This window comes from Phascolarctos cinereus, unplaced genomic scaffold (assembly GCF_003287225.1).
Source record: "Phascolarctos cinereus isolate Bilbo 61053 unplaced genomic scaffold, phaCin_HiC Scaffold_4;HRSCAF=312, whole genome shotgun sequence".
Lineage (NCBI taxonomy): Eukaryota > Metazoa > Chordata > Mammalia > Diprotodontia > Phascolarctidae > Phascolarctos > Phascolarctos cinereus.
Window position 1 is genome coordinate 118,489,199 of NW_027555847.1, and position 24,465 is coordinate 118,513,663.

General features: G+C 37.8%; 1 protein-coding gene across 1 annotated transcript in view; it reads left to right on the forward strand.

Annotated features, from left to right (window-relative positions):
- Nucleotides 1-24,465, forward strand: part of GLDC (glycine decarboxylase) — a 109,657-nt gene that overhangs the window by 20,995 nt on the left and 64,197 nt on the right. The window contains exons 3-6 of the mRNA XM_021006352.2: nt 5,532-5,667; nt 17,882-18,046; nt 20,540-20,617; nt 21,542-21,689. Of these exons, the coding sequence (XP_020862011.1) occupies nt 5,532-5,667; nt 17,882-18,046; nt 20,540-20,617; nt 21,542-21,689 (527 nt within the window). The remainder of the gene's footprint in view (nt 1-5,531; nt 5,668-17,881; nt 18,047-20,539; nt 20,618-21,541; nt 21,690-24,465) is intronic.

Consider the following 24,465-nt stretch of genomic DNA (forward strand, 5'->3'; position numbering starts at 1 on the left):
GTTGCCTTAGGATTCCTTAACTTCCCTTGAATTAGCCAACAGTCCCAGAAACCAAGCAAGAATTCTCCCCAGAATGAGTGTCTGTCTGGTGGCCAGTCATATGTCCCATTTACTTACTGGAAGGAGGAGGGGAAATCTGAGACCTGTGAATCAGCTAGCTTCTTTAATTCAGTCTGGCATAAAGACACATCTGTTTAGAATTATTTCCCCATGAGTTCCCCTTGTGGGGGAAGGGGAGATGTCTTTTTCCATTAGGAAATTGGGGAGGGGTGAAATTAACAGGTTAATGATATTCAAATTGAGTTTAATAGGGTTAATAGTTCACCTAACATAGTTTCTCTTTTCAGCACATGGTGGGCTTTTTTTCTCTTAGGATGTAGATTTTTCTCTGCTATTAAAAGCAATATAAGATCAAGAGTAAGAAGGTGGTTTTCCAGTTATAATTAGATACAAGTGGAACCTCTAGTTCCTCTGTTGTTTATAGGGAGGTAGAGGGACAGAAACAAAATTAATATGAAGTGCTTTACAAAGTAAGTACACAGGGTTGAAAGAGTGAATGGGTGACGGCAACCCTCAGCCCCAGAAAAATGGCCTCATGTGTCAGTAAATTTTTGGTACAGTACTTTTTGCCCAAGTACCTAAGTAAATTCATATGTTACATTTAAAGAAGTCACAAAGTGGGACTTATTTCTACTGTTATTAATAATATAATCATGCCGTGCCTTTCCTGACCATCACACTGGGAAATGAAGACAAGGGCCAGAAATATGTGCTATGAGTAATTGGCTAACAGGTTCTGGGTAAGATAGGTAAACCCCATCTGCCATCAGAGTTGAATAGGCTGATTTCACAGCTGAACTGGGTTATATATTAAATATTTAATGCCCCGATCTGCTTCCAAAAAGGCAGCTTAAATTTAAATTTTTTTTTAACAATTTTAACAATTTTAAAACAATTTAAGACATTTTAGGAATACAACAGAGATTTTCTGAACAAATGACTAACAGTTTCTTAGTGCTTTGCAAACACTATTTTATTTAATCCTCAGCCTTTGAGGGAAGTAGTATAGGTATTATTGTTCCCCTTTCACAGAAGAAGAAATCGGCCCAGAGGGTGAAGTAATTTCATAGAATCTGAGTTGGAAGGAATTTCTGGTCCATTACCTTGACAGTGAGAGCATGGGCAGCACACTGCCTCCCAAAGAAGTCCCATTCTACTTGTGGAAGATTTTCTTTATATCAAACCTAAATCCACTTCTTATTCCTAGTTCTGTGATATGCACCAAATCTTCTCTCTCATTAAAGTGAGAGCTTGTTAAGATCAAGGACTTCAGGACAAATATTCTGATACCAAATTCCATGCTCTTTCTATTATACCTATATATACCTCCAAGTCAGGAAACGTATCAGGCATGAAAGAGGAGGGTTTGAGCTAAGCATGAATATGATTTGAATAAACTGAGGGAAGAGAGGACATTCCAGGTGAGGTGAACAACATGGACAAAGGCTTAGAGGCAGGCAGGAAGGAGTATGGCATACATGTCGGATGGGACAGAGAGCAGCTTAAATAGAAACAAGAGCCTGCACTGGGAAGTACTGTAAGTAGGCAAGAGCCACATTATAGAAGACTTTGGTTTAGGGCTAGTTAGAGCCAAAGGTTCTCTGAACTGAAAAAAAAAATTATGTAAACACCAAAGTGTAATTGGAAGGGTTCTCAAAGGTCATCTATTTAGACTGTCCCTGAGCAGGAATATCTGACAAGTAATCATATATAGCTAGTCTCTCCTTAAAGACCTCCAGTGAAGGGGAACTCACTATTTACTGAGTTGTTCCATTCTATTATTGAATATGATAGACTCTAATTAATGAAAAATTCTTCCTTATGTCAAATCAAAATTGGCCACTCTTTTAACTTACACCAATTACTTCTAGTTGTACCTTTTGGGACCAAGCATTGGGTTTGAACTTGAGTTCAATAATAATATTTTAAATAATAAAAATAACTCGTTTTTTCTTTAAAATATTTTTCAATTAGCAAAATTTTTCTCTCTCCCTCCTACTTTCCCAGTTCCTTTTGAGGCAGCTACATGGCACTGTGGATAGTGTGCTGGGCCTATCAAGAACACCTTGAGTTCATATCTGGCCTCAGATACTAGCTGCGTGACCCTGGGCAGGTCATTTAACTCTGCCTCAGTTATTTGCAAAGTGCTTAGCACAGTGCCTGGCACATAGTAGGCACTTAATAAAGGCTTGTTTCTTCCTTTCTTTGAAAAGAAAAAAGAAAAGAAACCAACTCTTGTTACTTTCCATAATCAAACAAAACAAATTCCCATATTGTCATGTCCCAAAAGTATATTTTTCATTATGCATTAGTTTCAGTCTTTTGGAGGAGGTTAACATAGCAGCTTACATTTATATAGCCTTATATTTTCCCAAATGCTTTACATATTTTTATCACGTTCTATCCTCACAACAACCTGGTGAGGTTGTCACTCAGTGCAGAAACTAGGGTTCTGAGAAGTAAGGTGAGTGGCCTATGGTCACACAGCTAGTAAGGTCAGTGGGTGAATTTGAATCCAGTTCTAGGCTGGACCAAGAGCAATGTTCCCTCCACCTTCCCCTTTAGCCAACAGCTTATTGACTCTGTGTTGGGCAGAGGTCTTTGGGGACTTTATAATTCTCTCACTGTGTGAGATAGAGCCTAATAACTTTGTCCTACCACTTTTTTATTTAATCCAACAAGCATTTATTAAATGGTAACTATGTGCCCCTTCAGGATTATGGAATTCAATGTTTCTTTAAGAAATAGTTTCAAAGTTTTGTTTCATTTTTCTGATGGTTCCTCCTATTGGTTTTAATTTTTACTTACAACTTCACTAATGTGAAAATATGTTTAATGGGTATGTAAATGTAAAGCCTATATCAGATTGTGCACCATCTTGGGGAGGGTAGGGGGGAGGAACGGGGAGAAAAATTTTCAACTCAAAAGCATATGGAAGTGATTGTTGATAAATCAAAATAAATTAATAAAATTTAAAAAAATGTGTTTCTTATTAAAAAAAAGATATAGTTTCAAAGCACCTTCAGACATATATATTTAAGGAAATTGAGAAGACCTTTCCATTGCTTAATTGGCCAACTCTAGATTAGTCAGGACCTTGTTTCAATTCAATTCAGCAAACGTTTATATTATAGATTAAAACTGACTTGTAGCAGAATAATAGCAGACCCGTAGAATTTTCAGAGAATCTTCTTACTGGATGATGCTTATTTTACTGAACCAAGCTGTTGTGGTTGTTCATCTTTCTCACAGAAGGAACCCCATTTCTCAAAGTGGGTTTTCCTTTTGTTTAAAAAAGTGTTTTATGGACTCTTTCTTTCTATTGCTTTGACTTTTGACTCCTTCTTGCCCCCATAGAAATCTCCCTAGTAATTTATTGCTCTTGTAGTAAATAAATACAATCAAGCAAGACAAATAAGCCCGTTGGCCATGTCTAACAATGAATGTTTTATCTTGTATCTGTAGTCTGCCTCTTTGCTAATAGGCAGGAGGCTTGCTTCACAGTTAGATAAGGCAATGATTAGCATTCTAATGTCTTTTCTTGTTTTCTTTTGTACTTATGGTGGTTGTCAAGTAAATTGTTCTCTTTAACCTGCTTATCTGCTTTTTTGGTTGGTTGTTAAAAACATTTATTAAGCATCTACTAAGTGCAGGGCCCTGAATTAGGCTCTAGAAAGAAATATCCCAGGATTTAGGGGTGGAAAGAACCTATGTATTCAACTGAGTACCAGTTTTTACCCTTTTCATAAAACACAGGACACTATTTGGTAAATGATGCTTTTCCATTTAGAAAGCACTTTTACCTCTACTATCTCATTTCGTAGGATCCTAGGCTCCTATATTGAGAAATTCAGGTGACATTAGAGATTGTGTAAACCCATTCCCATCCAGTTGCCTAGTCCTATTGAATCTACTTCCATATCTCTCACTTGTCCAATTTTCTCCACCACCCTTGTTCCAGCTCTCATCATCATAAGCATTTCAAACTCAACATGTCCAAAACAGAACTGATTATCTTTCCTTCCAAAAAAAAATCCCCTTTTCTGAAGTTCCATATATCTTGTAGAGTTCCCTATGTCATAGACGGGTAGATGGTACGATGGATACAGTCCTGGGTCTGGAGTCAGGAAGACCTGAGTTCAAATCCATCCTAAGACCTTTACTAGCTCTATGACCTTCGGCAAGTCACTTAACCTCTGTCTGCCTCAATTTCCTCAACCATAAAGTGGGGATAGTAATGGCATCTGCCTCCCAGAGTTGTTGCAAGGATAGAATAAAATAATATTTATTAAAAACTTAGCATAGTGCTTGATACATAGTAGACACTTAAAAGATGCTTATTTCCTTCCCCACTCTTAAGAAGGGTACCACCATTCTTCTACTCAGAATCATTCTCTGCTCTTCCCTCTCCTTAACCCCTCATATCCAATCAGTTGCCAAGTGTCATTGATACTACTTCCTCAATAGATCTCATAACCATACCCTTCTCTCCACTCACAAACCCACCACCCTGGTGCATGCCCTCATCACCTCTAGCCTGCACTATTGGTTGTCTGGATCTGCTTGTGATTTTTCTAAGGGTGAGTGATTGGAGAGCAGAAGTCTTGCGATGCTCAGTTTGGGAAGCTAAAAATCATACAGTAGTCCTTACTGAACCCTGGTTAAACTGGTAAAGAAAGAGAAGGTGGAAATTATTGGCTAAAGTAGAAAATATAAGATTACCTTAGGTTTAATTCTTACTGTATACAGAATGTTCTGCTGAGCACTGGCGCAAAAACAAAATTTCAGTAAGACCATGATTCATATCCTTGGGAGCTTAGTTGGGGAATGACTGGCATATACATATACATATAACTGTAACACAAAACTATATAATCAATCCATTCAAGAGATATAAAATGTCATGTGAAGTCCAAGAGGGAAAGGTTGTTATTGACAAGGGAGGATCAGGGAATACACATTTATTGAATTCTTACTCTGTTCAAAATATTTTGGGGTATAGAAGGGGTATAGACAGCAGAGGTGTCAAAACTCAGGAGTGCAGTCAACCAGATTAAAACATAGTTGGCAAAAAAAAATGTAGTTGGCAAATGTTTAGCAAAATAAAAATACAGCACAACATAGTTAATGTTAATTTGTGTTTTTCTAAGTCAATCTGCCACCAAGCAGGATTCTATTTCTATTTGAGTTTGAAACCACTGGTACAGTGTGGTTCATGCCCTGTTAATAGGGACAGCTTGGTTATATTCTCTTCTCATTTTGGAAAAGAGACATTGTCATTTATATTCCTCCTCTGGAGCCTTACACAGTGCTGGGCCTCCATTAGAGGCTCAGGGACTCACTGCCTTGTGGATTAAGTTAATGTGTTTCTTGACAGCACCTATGAGACAAGGGTTTAATGAACTATAATTAACATTGCCTTCTAAGATTGATTTGCTATTCCTAACATTTCTCCTTCTCTCCACAATCAGGTGAAAATGAAATCCTTGCAACCCTGAATGATATTGCAAGCAAGAATAAGATCTGGAGATCCTACATTGGCATGGGCTATTATAACTGCTCAGCACCTCAGGCCATTGTCCGGAATTTGTTGGAGAATGCAGGATGGTAATGTATTTTCTCAATAACGACAGATTAGAAATTCAACAAACATGTTTGCTATTATTATTTTATTTTTAAATTTAATTTTATTACTTTAGATAAAACACAATTTTATTTTCTCTTCCCATTTTCTCCCACCTTTGCCACTGGAAAAAAAAAAGAGAAATAAACCCAAATCCCTTGTTCAAAATATACTTAGTAAGACAAATCAAATTTCTGCATTGCCCACTTGTACAAATATATGTCTTATTCTATATCTTGAATCTATCACCTCTTTTTTCAGGAGGTGGGCAGCATGGTTCATCCTGGGTTGTTTGGAAACCTGCTTGGTCATTGTACTGATCAGAGTTCTAAATTGCTATTTTTCTTGTATAAATGGTTCTCCTGGTCCTGTTCACTTTGCTCTGCATCAGTTCATGCAAGTCTTCCCAGGATTCTCTGAAACTTTTTCATAATTTCTTATGATTTGCTATTTTTAAGGAAGATGGTGGTCTGTGATTTAATAGAGCACTGGATTTAGTCAGAAGAACTAGGTTCAAATCCCAACTCTGTTTCCATGTTAACTTTGTGACCTTGGGCAAATTACTTCATGTATTTGAATCTCAATTTTATCATTTATAAAAGCAAAGGAGATGAACGAAATGATTTGTAAAGCTTCTCAATCCTATAATTCTGCAATAGTTTGCCTTATATATAAGAAGAGTAGATGAGTAACAAATCATATGTTATTTGAGAGACTCTGGAACTATCCCCTCCATTCCCGAATATCTCCCTTACCCAATTATTACTCTGCTTAAAATTGTTCAATTAGAGATTCTTTCCTTTGAGTCTTATTCCTTTAAGGATTACTTTGAAAATGCAAAACATCCTCAGAAGAGTAAGACATGAAGCTGATTTATACCAAGTTGATAGTGATCTATCAAATGCTTCCTAAGGGAGCCAGAGGATCTTAGATATTCATCTTGGGGTGGAGGAAAGAAAGGGAAGGGAAGAAAATAGTATTTGTGCAGTATTTACTACCTTCCAGGTACTTTGTTAAACACTTTTAATTTTGTTTTACAAATATTATTTCATTTGATCCTCAAAACAACTCTGCTAGGTAAGTGCAAGGTGCTTTTTCTATCCTCATTTTACAGTTGAGAAAACTTGAGGCAAAGAGAGGTTAAGTGATTTGCCCAGTGTTGCACAGCTAGTAAGTTCCAATGCCAGATATGAACTCAGAAAACTTAGGAAACCCGCTGTGGACCATTCAGCTCTCCCTCTCTACTCTCGAGAAGACCTTTCCCCTAATCTATTAATCTAAATTCTTTTGGCATGGCTCCTCTTCGGGCTATGACTGGGTACTATACTTCTGTACTACCCACGTATGCTGTCCTTCATAAAGGAAAGTGGGTTTCTTATTCACCATTGGTTGGCAATCATTTTGGGTTGTTTTCCTGTTCATAGGATCAATTTATCCTTATCCATATATAGATGGATTTATCTCTATATCCACCCCTGTTCCAGATAATCAGAGCTTCATAGTTGAGAGAGAACACGTACGGGGCAGGTAGGTGGTGCAGTTGATAGAGCTCTGGCCTTGGAGTCAGGAGGACCTGAGTTCAAATGTGGCCTCAGACACTTGACGCTTACTAGCTGAGTGATCGTGAGCAAGTCACTTAACACCGATTGCCTCACCAAAAAGGAACAAAAAAGGAAGAGGCAACACATAAGAGACAGTACTTGAGTTGAGCTATGAAGAAAGAGAAAGAAAGATTCTCTCTAAGGTCTCCTATGATCCTATACTAAAATGTGACCATTTGATCTGTTTTTGGTTGCTGTTGCTTTTTAGCTGTTCTGTGTGTGAATGTTGCCATTGATTATTTATGGACATCAGTGGGGTATCTTTAAATATTAAGCCTGGTCTCATGATGTAATCATAGTTATTAATCACCTAATAGACAACATAGAACTGTAATAAGAATTGGGCAGTGGTGGCTTTGGTTTTGTCCTACAGCGCTGAATATAGAGTGCTGATAAAAAGCACAGTCCTGAGTTAAATAAGCTCCTACAGATGTTTTATCCTTCTTTTTCTCCCCCCCCCCCGCCCCCACCAACTCATAGCCTCCTGGTAGTGATCTTACACTGGTTTATCAGTCTCCACTTTACCCCCAGGGAATGGTGCCTCCCATCTTATTCTTCAAACCGAAGCAGCATTTTGTGCTGCTTGCCTTAGTCAAAAAATTCCTAGTTATGGCCCTGATATAGCAACTTCCATTTTGGTGTACCCAACTGGCTTGTTAATAACTGTTAGCTCAATATGCTCTTATTAGATAGGCAGATTTTTTAGGCTGGAGAAGTAATTACAATAGTATTAGGTTTGTATTAGCCATTTGAAATGGTAGTTTTTAGAAAGAGAGAGAGAAAGAGAATATGAGAATGTGCTGTTAAGGGTTTCTTCTTGGCTGTTTCTTTGAATGGTAGACCCTAAGCTTTGTCACAAAAGCAAATGGCTTGCCTTTTTCTTTCTTCAAAAAAAAAATCTGTCTTACCAAGTACAATGAATGGTTTGCATTAGTTCAGCCGTTTTAAATACTGGCCGGCAGTATTTGCTCTGCCTTCCAATACAGATTATTCACCATATTGCTAGCATTGAGTGAGTGCCTTCACTTATTTTACACTGACATTTCAGAGGGCAGTGACATTGTCCCTTGCCTACTGGTCATGTCTGTTTCTATGCCTCTCACAGAACATCACCCTGCTCTCCTAAAGCTCAGTATAAACTGGGTGACAATTTTATACTGTGAAAGGAGGTGGAGTAGCATGCTTGCACATGTTTCCTGATAGTCTTCATATTATCACAATTCTGAATGGTTTCCATAGAAGCAGGACTAACAAATTCCGGTGACGTGATGTGAAAACAAATGAAGAGCTTAGCCTCGAAAGAACAAATATTTGGCTTGCCAAAAAAAAAATACATCAAGTCTAAGATTTAATTTTATGGGAATCCAGTATTTCTGATTGTAAAGGCTTTGTAATTTTAGTAACTGACATGAAAGTGTGTGGGAGGGAGATTTTTCTTTTGAGCTATTTGGCTCTTCTATAGTTTTGCTCCCAGAATGGCAGCCTGGCAGCCGGGTGTTACCAGTTATGTCTTGCTACCTCCCCTTCCCAATTCTAAAGGAAAGCCTAAGGCAGAATGATGGGGAATACTGATTACTTTAAAGTAAATGAGGATGCTATATTGAGTGTCTGATGTTTCAGTGGAGTCTGTTACAGACTGGCTTTTTATGTGTGTTGCTTTTTTTTCTTAAAGCTAAAAACCTAGTTAAGAAGCAAAACAGTGCTCTTGTAGGCTACATTTAAATAGCCAGCTGTAATATAGGAGGAATGGGCCAAAAACTTAGGTTTTTATTCATTTTGTTTTTTTCTCTATTGAAGCAGTTTTATCCCCTAATTAAAAAGTACACATGCGGGGAGGTCTTTTTTTTTTTCCTGTGGAGTTATGCTAAAGAATTGGATAAATTCAAATAATAATGTAAGCAACTGAGAAGAATTTGATAGTCCTTGAGTCTGAGATTCTGTTGGGTAATTTGTGAGAATAAATTTATTGTCTACTTGAACAAATTGAATACTTGTATAATTTCTTGAATAATTTTTAAAAGAAAAAGATGTAGGGTATTTAGGAATTTTAGGGGGGGAAACTTAAATGTTTCTAAAGAGGTTTAAGATTTACTAAGCACTTTCTACCCTGAGGTATGCAAGTGAGAAAATAAAAGCCATTTACTTATAAAACTTGTGTTTTTCATCTTGAAAAGGAGCTTTCAAATACTGTTTACTTCATCATTGTGATTAGCAGAAATTCAGGGTCCAAGCTAAGGAAAATTGAAATCTGTTTGAACATAAGGAAACAGCAAATAAGCTAGGGAAAGTTCACATTGATTAAAATTAGTCTCTTGTGAAATCCAGTGCCTGGTACATAGTAGGGATTTAAACCTTTCTTGGATGGGATTGGAAGGCCACATTGCCTCTACTTACTGAAAGTCCCCATTATTGTTATAATCAAAAGTTGAGTAAAGTTACACTTGCCCCACATAAATATTTTTATTATAATTTCATATTTTATGCTTTAAAAGTAAAAATATAGTTAGTATCAACATTTTTCATGGAACTCCTGTTTACACCAGCTAGGGTTTCTTGTAACTATTATATGGGAAGAGTGCTTTAGGTGCGTACTTTATATGCATTTAATGTGGGAGACAATACAAATGAGAGAAAAACTGAATTATATAATGTTTCATTTCTGTAGCTTTCTTACTTTTAAGTACTTATTCTAGCAGAGTTTAGTGGAGGATACTGGAAACCTCCCCTAAGAGATGTGTATTTGACATTGTAACACATCATCCTTTTTTTCCTGATACTTTTTTACCTTCTTGATTGTATATTTGCTACGCTATGCTATATTTTTGTCTTTTGCTATATATTTGTCATCAGTGTGTGTTGTTATTTTGGTTCTGTATCGCTTCATATGTTTTCCTATTTTTCTTTGAGATTCTCCATATTCATTATTTTATAGACCATACTTTGTCTAGCCATTCTCCAGTTGATGGTCCTCTAGTTTTCTTTCCATTATTTGCCTTGGAAATAATGCTATTGTCAGCATTTGGGGGGGGGGGTAATCATGCTAACATTTGGACCACTGGGTGAAGGATATGCTTGTTTTTTATAACTCTTAGCTCTGTCATTTCATAGTGCTTTCTGAAAAGATTGGGTCAATTCACAACTTCACTGATAGTGCAATAAATAGCACACTTGTTTTTATTGTGGCTGCATCAAATTTTGTGATCCTTTATTATTTTTTTCTAATTTGATCAGAGTCGGGTGGAATTTTGGTTCTTTTAAATTGCATTTTTCTGATTATTAGAGATTTTAAAATCATGTGATTGTTGATGGTTTCAAGAACTGTGTTTATAACCTTGACCATTTCACAACCAGAAAATAGCCACTAGGAATTTATATCAGTTCTTATAAATTTTAGATGTCAGATTTTTAGCAATTGTTTCATTAGAAGGGTTTTTTTCCCCATTCTGAATATATTGTTTTTTGTTGTGCAAATGATTTTTTAAAAAATTATGAAGTTCCTCTCTTTTATCTCTTAGTTTCCTCTAAGCCAAAGCTTGCTGTTATTTCTTAAAAGCCCACAACCTTAAAACAAAGAAACAAATACAAAAGGCTTTGTTCTTTCATTTCATTTCCTCCTTCTCCCTAAGTTTTGATCCTTTGTTTCTCTAGCTTCTCCCTTTCTCTGCAGCTCATCCTGCCTCCTCAGTTCCTGAAGAGTTTCTGAATTGAGGTTATAGTGGGTGAAGTCTGAATTGGGAAATTATGATTGATGCTTGTGCACCCCCTTTTAAACAAATGAGGACACTGTGGCCCACATGTGTCAACTGAGGTGGGATTAGAAACAAAACTTCTGTACTCCCATTATAGTACTCATTCCATTACATAGTTCTAGAGAATTATTGAATGCAGCCTTCTTAAACATTTTAGTCTTTTTGGTCCATTACACTCTTAAATTATTGAGGACCCCAAAGGGCTTGTGTTTATGTTGGTCATATCTATTGATATTTACCACATTGTAAATTAAAAGATACACTAAAATTATTAATTCATTTCAATATAATAATAAACCCATTATATGTTAATGTAAATAATATTATGAAAAAACGTATATTTGAATGAATGAAAATGAAAAATATATATTTCTACATCAAAAAGTGAGAAGAGTGGCATTGTTTTACATGTTTTTGTAAGTCTCTAATATCTAGTTTAATAAAGGGCGGCTAGATCCTCATAACTGCTTCTGCATTCAATCTGTTGCCATTTTGTTTTGGTTGAAGTATGTGAAGAAAATTCAGCCTCAGATGTATAACTGAACTAGAAAAAAAGTATTTAAAAAGGCAAATAATCTCTTAGTATTATTTATGAAAATAATTTTGGCCTCATGGACCCCTTGAAAAGATTAGGCTTTAATGGACCACACTTTGAGAACTGCTGATCTAATAAAGGTTACTGCTTTAAAAAAAATAGATGTTTTGGGAATGACATGTGGTATGTAGTAGAAGAATGTTGGACTTGGAGTCTGACAGCCTGAGTTATTCGCCTGGCACCAGTTACTTAACTTCTAATAACCTCAGTTCATTATCTTAAAAAAAAATACTACTTGCACAACCTACCTCCCAGGACTTTGTCAAGGGTTACATAGATATAATATGGCAAGTGACAATGTGGGCCCTTTTAGCTGACTAGCAGCATCTCCATGTTTCTCCGCTGCTGAATTTATAGTGAAGGTGCATTTGGGAATGGCCTGAATTACCTACAGAGTGATGAAGTTTAATTTTGTAGTGGGTCTCTCATTGTTAGGGAGCCATTCTTGGTCCTGCAAGGGCTTTCTTTAGAAGTGAGGAAGTGTCCCTCCTCCTTTGAGGGACATTAGATTCTAGAGATCCTTATAAAAGGTAAAGATACCAGTGTACTGATGGAAGGTAGGGTGAGAAGGTTAAAAATACAAGATGTAAAGGAGAAAGATAAGTAGGCTGTGTAAAAGTTGAGAATGGGTGGGTTTCCTAAGATATTCTCATTTTCCCTTTTCATTTTGACCCCGAGTAGATAGGTATGTTCCTTCTTTCAGTCCTTAGTGTATGTAGAAGACAGTGCTAGGAGATTCGGTTGGTGTGGGGTAGGGAGGGGAGGGAGAAAGAAGGACAAAGTTGAGATTATATACTATTCTGACCCTTAAGGAGTTAGTCTTGTAATGGGGATGAAGGAAGGTAGAAAACAAGCATTTATTAAAAGCCTACAATGTGCCAGGCACTGGCTAAGTGCTTTGCAAATATTAACTCATTGGATCCTCATGAGAACCCTGGGAGGTAGGTACTACTATCCCTATTTTACAGTTGAGGAAACTGAGGCAGAGTGGTTAAATGACTTGTCCAGGGTCACACAGTTTGGGGGTGGTGGTGGCAGGATTTGAACTCAGACGTTTCTGACTCCAGGCCCCAGTGCTCTATCTCCTGTGCTGGCACAAATAATATGCCAAAATACTTGATAAGGGCATTAAGGTTAGGAGACTCCCAGATTATGTAAATACTTTTACCAATACAGATTGCATATTCTCTTCACTTTATATTGCCTAGCACTGAGAAATGAAGTGACTTGCTCAGGGTTACACAGCCATTGATGGGGCAGAACTTGAACCTAGGTCTTTCTGGCTCCAAAGTGTGATCTCTACCCACTTTGCTTCTTAATTAGGCATGCCTTGATTGCATTAGAGAGTTGCAAAATCAACCACCCTGTGAAATTTTGTCAGGGATGTCATTATAATAATAGCTGGCATTTGTACACAGCTTTAAGGTTTGCAAAGCACTTTACATATATAATCGCATTTGATCCTCACAACAATCTTGTAAGATAACTACCATCATTTTCCTCATTTTACATATTATCATCCACCAATAAGTCAATAAACATTTAATAAATGTTGGCGTACTACATGCCAAACACTTTCTAAGTCTGGGGAGACCAAAAAGAAGCAAGATATTCTCTGCCCTCAAGGAGCTTGCAATTTAGTGGGGGCAATACCATGCAAACAAATACATGCAAAGCAAGTCATATATAGGATAAATGGGAAATAATTCAAAGAGGGGGAAGACATTGGAATGAAGAGGGGTTAGGGAAAACTTCCTGTAAAAGGTGGGATTTTAGTTGGGCCTTAATGGAAGGCAGGGAGGTCAGTAGCAGGGGCAGAGGAAGGTGTTCCAGGCAGGGGAACAGCAGAGCCAAGAGATTGGAATGTCTTCTGTGTGGAACATCCATGAGGCCAGTGTCACTGGATGGAAGAGTATGGGTGGGGGAGTAAGGTGTATGAAGACTGGAAAGGTAGGAGTGGCTTGGTTCTGAGAGAAGTTAAATAACTTACCCAGGACCTTATATCTAATAATTATCTATGGCAGGACTTGAATTCAGGTCTTCCTGACTCCAAGTCCAATGGGATCAGGGAAAGCTTCTTAGAGCAGGGAGCATTTCAGTTGAGCTTTAAAGGCTGAGGAGGACTTTGGCTGTTGCTGTTCAGTTAACTGTGTCTGTTCTTCCTGACCCTATTTGGGGTTTTGTTGGCAAAGATACTAGAGTGGTTTGCCATTTCCTTCTTTAGCTCATTTTGTAGATGAGGAAACTGAGGCAAACAGGATTAAGTTATTTGCCCAGGGTCACACAGCTAGTAAGTATCTGAGATGAGCTTTGAACTCAGGAAGATGAGTCTTCCTGACTCCTGAGCCCGGCACTCTATCCACTGTGCCACCTAACTTCTCAGGACTTTGGTAGGCCTAATTTTTAACTCTTCCCCTTTTCTTTACTCCCAGAAAGCTAAGTAGAGAACCTGAGAACAAATAGACCAAATTTTGGAGAATTAACATTCAGAGAGTTTGACTGATGAGCCTCTGAAGGAGAAAAAACCCTTAGTGCGTACTCTACAGTAAGAGACCTATTTGGTTTATTTCTCTTCTCTCTGGGCCTTGCAAACACACACTAAATATGCATGTCTACTTAATAAATTTTTGGATAGGAAAAGTAATGACATTTGAGCTCTCTAGCCATTTTGTTGTTCCCTCCCTGCCTGTTCCAAGTGTTTTGCTTCTTTCCTGGTTGTATAAGAGCAGGACTCAGACCAGCTTTGGTTGCAAAAGCTGTTGTCTGACCCCTGCTACTGCACGGGGTCCTGGGGCGAATTCTCCCCTCTGCTTGCCTGCGCTGTGTCTTGTTGGCCTGATTCATTCCAGTTCACCAAGTCCTTGGAATTTGGCAACTGGCATCGTGGTTGCTGAAACACCAGATTATGCAGGATGTCAGTGGAGATGCAGAGTTACTAGATAGCTCCTGCCCCTCCCCCCACTTTTAAAAAACCTCTTGGTCCGGTTAAAATGTCTGAAAGTTATTTCAGAATTTTTAACTTTCTACCTTTTGTTAACCCAACTTCCATCCTTGGGGTGAACAGAGAATAAAAATGCCAAGTCATCTTTGGGCTTCATTTCCTAGCCTTCTAAAAAAAATTAAGGGGAGGGAGCTTATGGTATACAGGGAGAGAATATTAATCGTACGTACATAGATTGTTTAACATATTCTAGGGGTTAGAGGAAGTGGATTTAGGAAAGGAAGAAGCTTTATTCCTAAAAATTTCTTAGTAGTTCAGGATATTATAATTATACAGGATGTCCCTAAACTCTTAGACTTAGGGACACACCCTGTATAGAATGCAAATGGTCCCCATGGTTGAACAAATTTGAATAAGTAGTAGTGTTAAGCATAGCAAGAAAATTGAGAATAATATTAATTTGAGTTAATATATATTAATACATTATTATAATGACATGACAAATGACATTAGATATTATACATTAGATAATAGATTATATAGATAATATTATATTATAATAAATTATATAACAAACTGTAATAATACCATAACATGTTATCTTATTTGATACCAGCAACAGCCTTTTGAAGAAGGTAGTAGAAATATTGTCATAGCTATTTTACAGATTAAGAGACTGAGGCCTAGAGAGGTTAAAATTATTTGCCTGTGGCCATGAATCTAATAAGAGTCAGAGTCTAGACTTGAACTCAGGTCTTCTCACTCCAAACACAGGTTATGAAGGCCAAGAGTTCTAGTTCAACCTCATTTTGTGGGCAACAAGAAATGGTCTTTTGGTGTCCTGACTCCCATTCTTCCCATGACACTCAAAGAAGGGGGAACTACCAGAATTACTAGGAGGGTCCTAGAGCTCCATTTGAGCTGAGATCTGGCCCTCCCAGCACCTCAGCACTGCATCAGTGCTGCGGGATTCTGGGATCTGCCCAAATGTCCTCATCATGGTGTGTCTATAACCTGGGTTTTTGAGGGCTATGCTTTTGGATTACAAGCTTTGGCCTAATGGATAAGATGCTGTTCTTGGTCCTGGGTTTGAATTTTACTTCTGAGTCTTCCCAGAATCACACATTTATATTTGGAAGAGACTTTAGAGATCTCTGTCCTAGAGAGATTAAGTGACATATCCAGTCTTCAAAGTATTAAGTGGAAAAGTCGGGATTTGAATCCAGATCCTTTGACTCCAAATCCAGTAGTCTTTCCACTATTCTATTAACTCCATGACCATGGAAAAGTCACCTGGCCTCTCAGAGCCTCAGTTTTTTTCAGTTACAAAATGGAGATAACAATACCTATAATGTCTTGTCTCTCAGGGTTGTTGTGAAGTTCAAATGAGATAGTCTTATGTAGGGTGCTTTTCACTTATATATATGTGTCAGCTTACCTACATATACATATGTGAGCTGTTATTATTAATATGATTAAACTGGAAAGTGTTTATAGATGACTCTGCCTGCCTCTTAGACAGTTCATGCTACCTGTCATGTGGGCATCTCAAACTTAACATGTCCCACAACCCCACTATGTCTCCCACAAACACACTTCTTGTCCCAATTTCCCCATTTCTGTTGAGGGCACCACCATTCATTCAGTCACTTGGGTTTAAAACCTTGGCATTGTCTTCTTTCCCTCTCTTTCCCACCCCATATACACAATCATTTCTAAATCTTGTCAATTCTACCTCCACATGTCTTGTAACCTCCTTCTCTCCTTACACAACCACCACCCTAGTTCATTCCTCACCACCTCTTACTTGGACTTCTCTTTGGTCAGCCTGCCTCTAGTCTCTTCCTTGTATAATCCATCCTTCATGCAGGTGCCAAATTGATTTTCCTGAAGCACACATTTGATCATGTTACTCCCTACTGCTTTTAAAATCAAGTACCAATTGCTTTGGTATTTAAAGCCCTTTACAATTTGGCTTGAAACTACCTTTCCATTCTTCTTATATATTACTTCTCTTCACTCTCTACAATGTAGTCAAACTGGCCTCGTACGTGACACCCTATTTCCTATGTCTGTTCCTTTACACTGGCTGTTCCCCATTGCTGGGATATTCTCTCTCCATTCCACCATTTAGAATCTCTGAGTTTCTTCTAAGTTCAGTTCATGTGCCACTTTCTACATGAAGCCTTTTCCTAATTCCTTCAGTCATTAGTGCCTCTCTCCCCAAAATAATAACAATAATAATAATAATAATAACTAGCCTTTATATAGAACTTTGTGCCAGACACCTGCTAACCATTTTTACAATTATCATCTCTTTTGGTCCTCACAAACAATCCTGGGAGATAAGTGCTATTATTATTCCGATTTTTCAGTCAAGGAAACTGAGGCAAACAGGGGTTAAGTAACTTGTCCAAGGTCACACAGCTATTAAGTGTTTGGGGCTAGATTTGAATTTGGATTTTCCCAACTCCAGGCCAGGCACTCTAACCACTGCACCACCTACCTACCCCAAATTATCTTGTATTCATTTTGCATATACTCAGAAATACATGTTCCTGTCATCTTACCCAATAGAATCTAAACTCCTTGAGAGCAGGGACGATTTCATGTTTATCTTTATCTCCAACATCTGACACAGTGCCCAGCACACAACAATCTCTTAATGTTTGTGGCTTGACTTACCTGCTTGATCTTCCAAAATAGGATTAGTCTAGTTAAATGTGGAAAAATTTATGACTAGGTTGGCCACTGATGAGATTTTGGGCTACAGAAACCCATAAATTAAAAACAAAAAAATGAAAAAACACCCCACTTTCCTTAGTTCTTCATAGTCCCCTTTCTGCTTCTAAAAAAGTCACTAAATTTTAGACCCAGAAATAACTATTTGGGCTAAAAGGTAGCATGATATTGCTGAAAAGAACAATGGTCCAAGAGACTTGGACTTATTTGTTGTTGTTGTTATGCAGTCACGTCTGACTCTTTGTGACCTCATTTAGGGTTTTCTTGGCAAAGATACTGGAGTTGTTTGCCATTTTCTTCTCCAGCTTATTTTACAGATGAGGAAAATGAGGTAAACAGAGTTAATGACTTGCCCAGGATCCCACAGTAAGTGTCTGAGGCCAGTTGAACTTAGGAAGATGACTCTCCAAGCTTGGCACTCTATGCACTACACCACCTGGACTTGTTAGGTGCTTTGTAAATGTTTGTTGAATTACTGCATTATCATCTATGAATAAGGAATGACTGTGGGAAAGGGGCTTCTTTGAAAAGCCAAAGTGACAGTTTTGGTGTGTTTTGTTTTCCTTACAGGGTTACCCAGTATACGCCTTACCAACCTGAAGTGTCCCAGGGAAGACTGGAGAGTTTGCTCAATTTCCAAACCATGGTGTGTGATATAACTGGGATGGATGTAGCCAATGCCTCCTTGCTAGATGAGGGAACGGCTGCAGCAGAGGCTATGCAGTTATGTTACAGGTGAGGCCATTACATCTTTGTAGCCTGGAAGGAGTGTAACTATCACCTCATGTGCAGGGAAGGCTAACTGGAAGGAGGTTATGCACCTCTGCCAACCAAATCCTGTATGAATATATGCAATCTTCTTTCAACCAGGTCCTCACAGTTGCACAACCATCCTTCATCTTTCTCTAATTCACAATCAGACTCTCTACAGCTGCTGTTCCCAGCCTTCCTTTCTCTTCTCATCACCCTCTTTCCCTTTCCGCAAAAGACTTCATCTCCTGATGAACAATGCACATAGAGGTTATACATTATGAATGTCCCTTCTCTCCTGCTATGCCTGAGAGCCCTCTGATGTCAATTTCTATATGCTCCTCCTTTCCACATCCAATGAAGACATAACTGTTCACCTTTCTGAGGGTAGCCTCTCTACTTTTATAAAAACTGCATTAGTTTTCTAAAAAATTCTGAACCTAACAAAACATTGAGTATACATACCCACAGTAGAACAGAAAAAGAGGTTTAGGTATAAAATGGCAAATCTCTATAATTCATAGCTTGTTTTTTAAATGTGTAATTAATTCAACTTTCAAAGCTGTCCTACTTGTCTGTGATTCCTTCTTACTTTCTTTCTATTTTCTGTACTTCACTTTAAAAAAATGCTTAATGACTCTTTTTCTTTGTCTTTTTTTCATGAGAGTCGAGTTTTTTTTGGCACCTTTATGCCTATCTACCCTCTCACTCCCAACTCTCCTTGCCTCATTAAAAAAAAAAAAGAAAAAGAAAACATTTGTAATAAATATATGCATAGTCAAGCAAAACAATTTCCCAAGTTCAGCCATTCCATTTGTCTATTATTCTCCATGACCTTCACACCCATCACCATTCCAGCTCACACCCACACATCTACACATCCACAGATACTTTCTTTCTAAGGAAGACCAGAGTTCAAATCCTGCCTCAGAAACTTAATAGCTATGTGACCAACCCTCTCTTATGTTCAGTTTTCTTATTTATAGAGATAATAATAGCACCTACCTCACTGCATAGTTGTGAGGATCTAATGAGATTCACACACACACACACACACACACAACACACACACACCCCTTTTCTGGACCATGACATTTTCTCAAGTTATTTTTCTGTTATCTCTTGGTTATTTCATTCTTTGCATTTATATTCTCAGCACCTAATACTGTGTCTAGAACATAGTAGTGTTCAGTAAATACTTGTTGATTGATTGACTCCAACTATTTCATATTCCTTTCTTCATTTCTCCTGCTCACTTTATAATAAGCACTCAACTGAGGCTGTTCTGTCCAAGATTATCATCAATTTTAAATTGTTAATCATTTAACACTATTAATCACTCACTCTTTCCTCCCTTGCTTTTCATTATGATGGTTCTCTTCCTGCAGGGGAAGATTGGAAGATTAGCATCTGACCACTCCTCAGTTTCCTTTACTAGGTCATCCCAAACCTTAATCATGGATGTCTGGGACCTCTGTCTTGGACCTCTTTTTCTCTATATATTCTCTGCCTTAGGGATCTTATCAGCTCTCTTGGGTTTAATATCCATGCAGATGACTCATAGATTTATATATCCAACCTAATCTTTCTCTTGAGCTCATCCTGAGCTCTAGTCTCATATACACCAACTGCCTATTGGACCTTCTAATGGATCTCCCATAGGCATTTCAAACACAAGGTATCCAAAATAGAAATCACCTTCCCCTCACCCCTCATCTAAAATTTCCCATTTCTATTGAGGGCACCACCATCCTTCCAGTCATTCAAGTTTGAAATCTTAGAGTCATCCTTGGCTCTCCTTCCCTCATCACCACAACATCCTATGTGTTGCTAAGTCATGTGGATTCTAACTCCACAAATATCTTGTATCCATCCCCTTCTATCCACACGCTAGATAATTTGATTACTTTACAATCTCATTTCAAACCCTTTTGCCTCAACTATTGAAAAAGCCTCCTAGCTGGTCTCCCAACCTGTCCCTACTACAACCCCTAATCTTGCTAAAGTACAAGTCTGACTGTGACACTTTCTGGTTAAAGAAATTTTAGCAGTTCCCAATTGCCGCTATGATAAAATGCAAATACCTCAGCTTGGTCTTTAAAGCACTTTTTAATCAAGCACAAAAAAAACCATTAAGACTCCCTGGTTAAGACTAGATAATTTCTTTCTTTCTTTCTTTCTTTTTTTTTTTTTTGCTTTTTTAGGCAATTGGGGTTAAGTGACTTGCCGAGGGTCACACAGCTAGTGTCAAGTGTTTGATCTGAGGCCGGATTTCAACTCAGGTCCTCCTGACTTCAGGGCTGGTGCTCTATCCACTGCACCACCTAGCTGCCCCAAGACTAGATGATTTCTAAGATACCTTCTGACTCTAAATCCTATGATCCTATAAAGTGATCTTGCTTTATGTTCTTACAAGGAAATGATCCTTTAGTTCTTTATGTGTTTTTGTACAATTTTCTTTCTTTTTTTTTTTGACAGACACAGCAAAAACAGGAAATTTTATGTTGACCCTCAGTGCCACCCACAGACGATAGCTGTTGTCCAGACTCGAGCCAAGTAACTCTTTTTCATTTTTGTTTTTGACATTAAGAATGAGATTTGCCTATGTTGTTTCTCTTCCCTACCTTTTGAACAGATTGACTTACCTTGGGTTATGTAGGTTGGACCTTGAGTCCTGTGCTGGGATACAACCAACTGTATTCTTTTGACTGATACTTTCTTTTCTTTAAAAGGAAACTAACTACCAAACAGTTTCTGTTTACTTTGCTTTTGTAGTAAAGTGTTCAGAGAAGGGTAATCCTTTCTGATATAAGATTCTAGAAGTGCCCAGAGCTCATCATTAGAGCCTGTACTATGGGCAGCCCCAACAGCAGACCCCCAGACCCCATTGTATGCACTTTGCTGGGGCAGATATTTGTTACCTTATTTTCCTCTAATTTGTCTTGGTAACTCGTTATAGTTTGGTACCTAGTTAAGAGTTTTCTTATGTGGAGTGATTTTGGGTAATCCAGGAAGAAAATATTGCCCTACTCCCAAATTTCCTTATTTATATGCCAGATTTCATCATTATAACTTCATTTCTTTAGCTTAAGACTTTCATCTTTGTTATTATGAAAAGACTTCTGTAAGAGAGTAAAACTTTAAACTGTTTACCTCTTCTGGGGAATTAGCTTCAGGTCCATTCCTAAGGGCAGGTTTTAGAATAAATGAGAGAAAGAGATCACTAGTGCACTGAACGGCTGGGGGAGGCTAAGAATGAGGTACAACTGAAAGGGACAGGGTGCTCAAGGGCTCCCTTGGGGCAGAGAGCACAAACTTCTGCCTTACAGTATCATTCAGGGCTGCTCCCACTGCCCAACTTAGGCACCATTGGGCTTATTTAGAAGAAATTTATTTTTTCAATACCATTTTCCCTTTCTAAATATAAGATATAAATACTCCAACTGTGTGTAATCTGATGGCTATTTCTTTACTTTTCAGTTACATTGGGGTCACCATTGAGTTGAAACTGCCTCATGAAATGGACTTCAGTGGTAAAGATGTGAGTGGAGTGCTGTTCCAGTATCCAGACACAGAGGGGAAGGTGGAAGACTTCATGGAGCTTGTGGATAGAGCCCACCAGCATGGGGTAGGACTAGAACTTACTTATGTGTATTTCGTTGATCTATTTTTTGACTCCTTAATTTCCCTTTGTGTAAAAGGAAAAAGCCCATCAGTGGCTTTTCAGCAGTAGCAACTTTTTTTTTTCTGAGGCAGTTGGGATTAAGTGACTTGCTGAGTCACACAGCTAGTGAATGTTATGTGTCTGAGCCAGATTTGAACTCAGGTCCTCCTGAATCCAGGGCCAGTGCTCTATCCATTGCACCACCTAGCTACCTCCAGTAGTAGCAACTTTTGAAGACCTCTCCTAAGTCAGAGGAGTTGTGATCAGCCATGGTGGGGAGATAGCACCCACAATAATGAGGTCTTTGATTTCTTCAATGAAAGGCACTTAATAGGTGGGTAGTGGAGAGAGTGCTGGATTAGCACTTATGGAGACCTGAGTTCAAATCCTAGTTGTGTGGTAAGTCATCTAACCCTTCTGATTAACCTCTAATACTCAACCTAGACAAGAGGGGGTAATAACAGCACTGACTTTACAGGGGAATTGTGAAGATCAAATGTGCTTTTCAAACCTTGAACTCTTATGTAAATGTTAGCTATTACTCTTAGGGATAAGGATTAATCCTTCGATTTCATTAGTGTAGGAAAATCTGGGATGGGGAAACTCATTGTACCAAGGCAGGGCTTTAATGTGGTTAACTCTGTGGCCAGCTTATAGACTTCATTTCCTTTATACTCCTTTATGTTTAGAAACAATCCATTTCAATTGAACATTATGCACCTACCATGTACAAGGCACCAAAATATTTACTGAGGATAGGTACTACCAATACTTGTTGGTACCTTCTCTGCAACTTATAGTCTTAGTAAGAGTTAGCTAGAGTATTGAAGTTAGGTGACTTGCTCAGGGTCACACAGCAGTGTGTGTTAGAGGATGGAGTTGGACCCAAGTTTTCCTTGTTACAAGTCTAACTGTCCATGATACCATCCATTGTCATCATTAATCAGTCAATAACAAACATTTATTAAGTGCCTACTGTATGTCAGGCACTGTGCTGAGAGCTGAGGATACAAAAAGAAACAAAAGACAGTTTCTGCCCTCAAGGAGCTTATAATCTAATGGGGGAGACAATTTACAAACAAATATATGCAAAGCAAGCTATATATATATATATATATATATATATATATATATATATATATATATATATATATATATATATATATACCAGGATAAATAGGAAATAATTAAAAGAAGGAAGGCACTGGAATTATGAGGGCTTCCTGTAGAAAGTGGGATTTTAACTGGGACTTACAGGAAGCCAGGGAAGCCAGTTGGTGGAGATGAGGTGGGAGAATAATCTGGGCATGGGGGACAGCTAGAGAAAATTCCTGGAGCCAAGAGATGAAGTGTCTTGTTGTAGAAAAGCTGGGAGGCAGGTGTCACTAGATTGAAGAGTACATGTTCAGGAGTAAGATGTATGAAGACTGGAAAGGTAGGAGGGGACTGGTTATGAAGGGATTTGAATGCCAAACAGAGCATTTTGCCCTTGGAACAAAAGTAGTGAGAATGGTAGGACTCTGTCCTTAAGTCACATAACTATGGTTCAAAAACATGACACAATCTATGTGAATAAATGTTGAAAAAAGGCATTAAGGAAACATAAGGTATTATTCCATCACTCATTTATTCAATGAGCATTGATTAATGAACATGGCATTAGAACATTAACTTTTGAAAAATACATATTGATAAATTTTTGAAAAAAGAAAAAAGGAAGAAAAAAGACTGACATTTGATGTTCTATATCTGTGAGTCCCTCTCCCCTACTTTTGCAAAGGGTGAGAGGAGGTGTCTTCTTGTATCTCTTCTTTTGGACCACATTTGTTCTTTATAATTTCAAAACTTTGATCTTCAATAGTTTTGTGGTTTTTGGAACATGGACACACACACACACACACACACACACACACACACACACACACGTGTGTGTGTGTATACATATACATATACATATACATATACATATACATATACATATACATATACATATACATATACATATACATATACATATACATATACATATACATATACATATACATATACATATACATATACATATACATACGCACACATGTATGTATACATATATTTACATATAAACATCCCTTGTCCTTAATTTTGAGCAAAATGGGCATTTTCCATACAGAAAACAAATACTATAGTCCTGTGTTTGGGATCATTTGAAATAATGCCTGATTTTGATTTGGGTTCACATGCAAATGAGGGAATATAATAAATCATCTGTCTTCCTGATGTAATTGAATTGTTTGTCATATATAATGAATTAGATATTTGGTATGCCCCCTCTGAAGAAATAAAATATATAAGGGTTAATTCAGTGATAGTATCATATGTGATATTGTCAGTCAAAGAACCAGATATTAAAGCAAATAAAAGACTTGTTTCACTCTTTCTACAGGTGATAAGAAATAGGAAAAAAAAAGAAAGAAAACACAAATTTCACGAATATTTATTAAGTTCCTACTAAAAGCATTATTAAGTACTGAGGGAAGGCACAGAATCATGCCTCTACAGTTAAGCTCAAGATCTTAGGTTAGAATTTATTTAGTCCAATCTCCTCATTTTAGAGATGACAAAACTGAGGCTTAGAACATTATTTTACTTGCCCAAAGTCACATACATAGTAACGAGGCAGAGCTAGGATCTGAACTCAGGTCCCAGGACTAAATTCAGCACTGCATTATTCTGCTTTCCTTTGGACATTAAAGAAAAT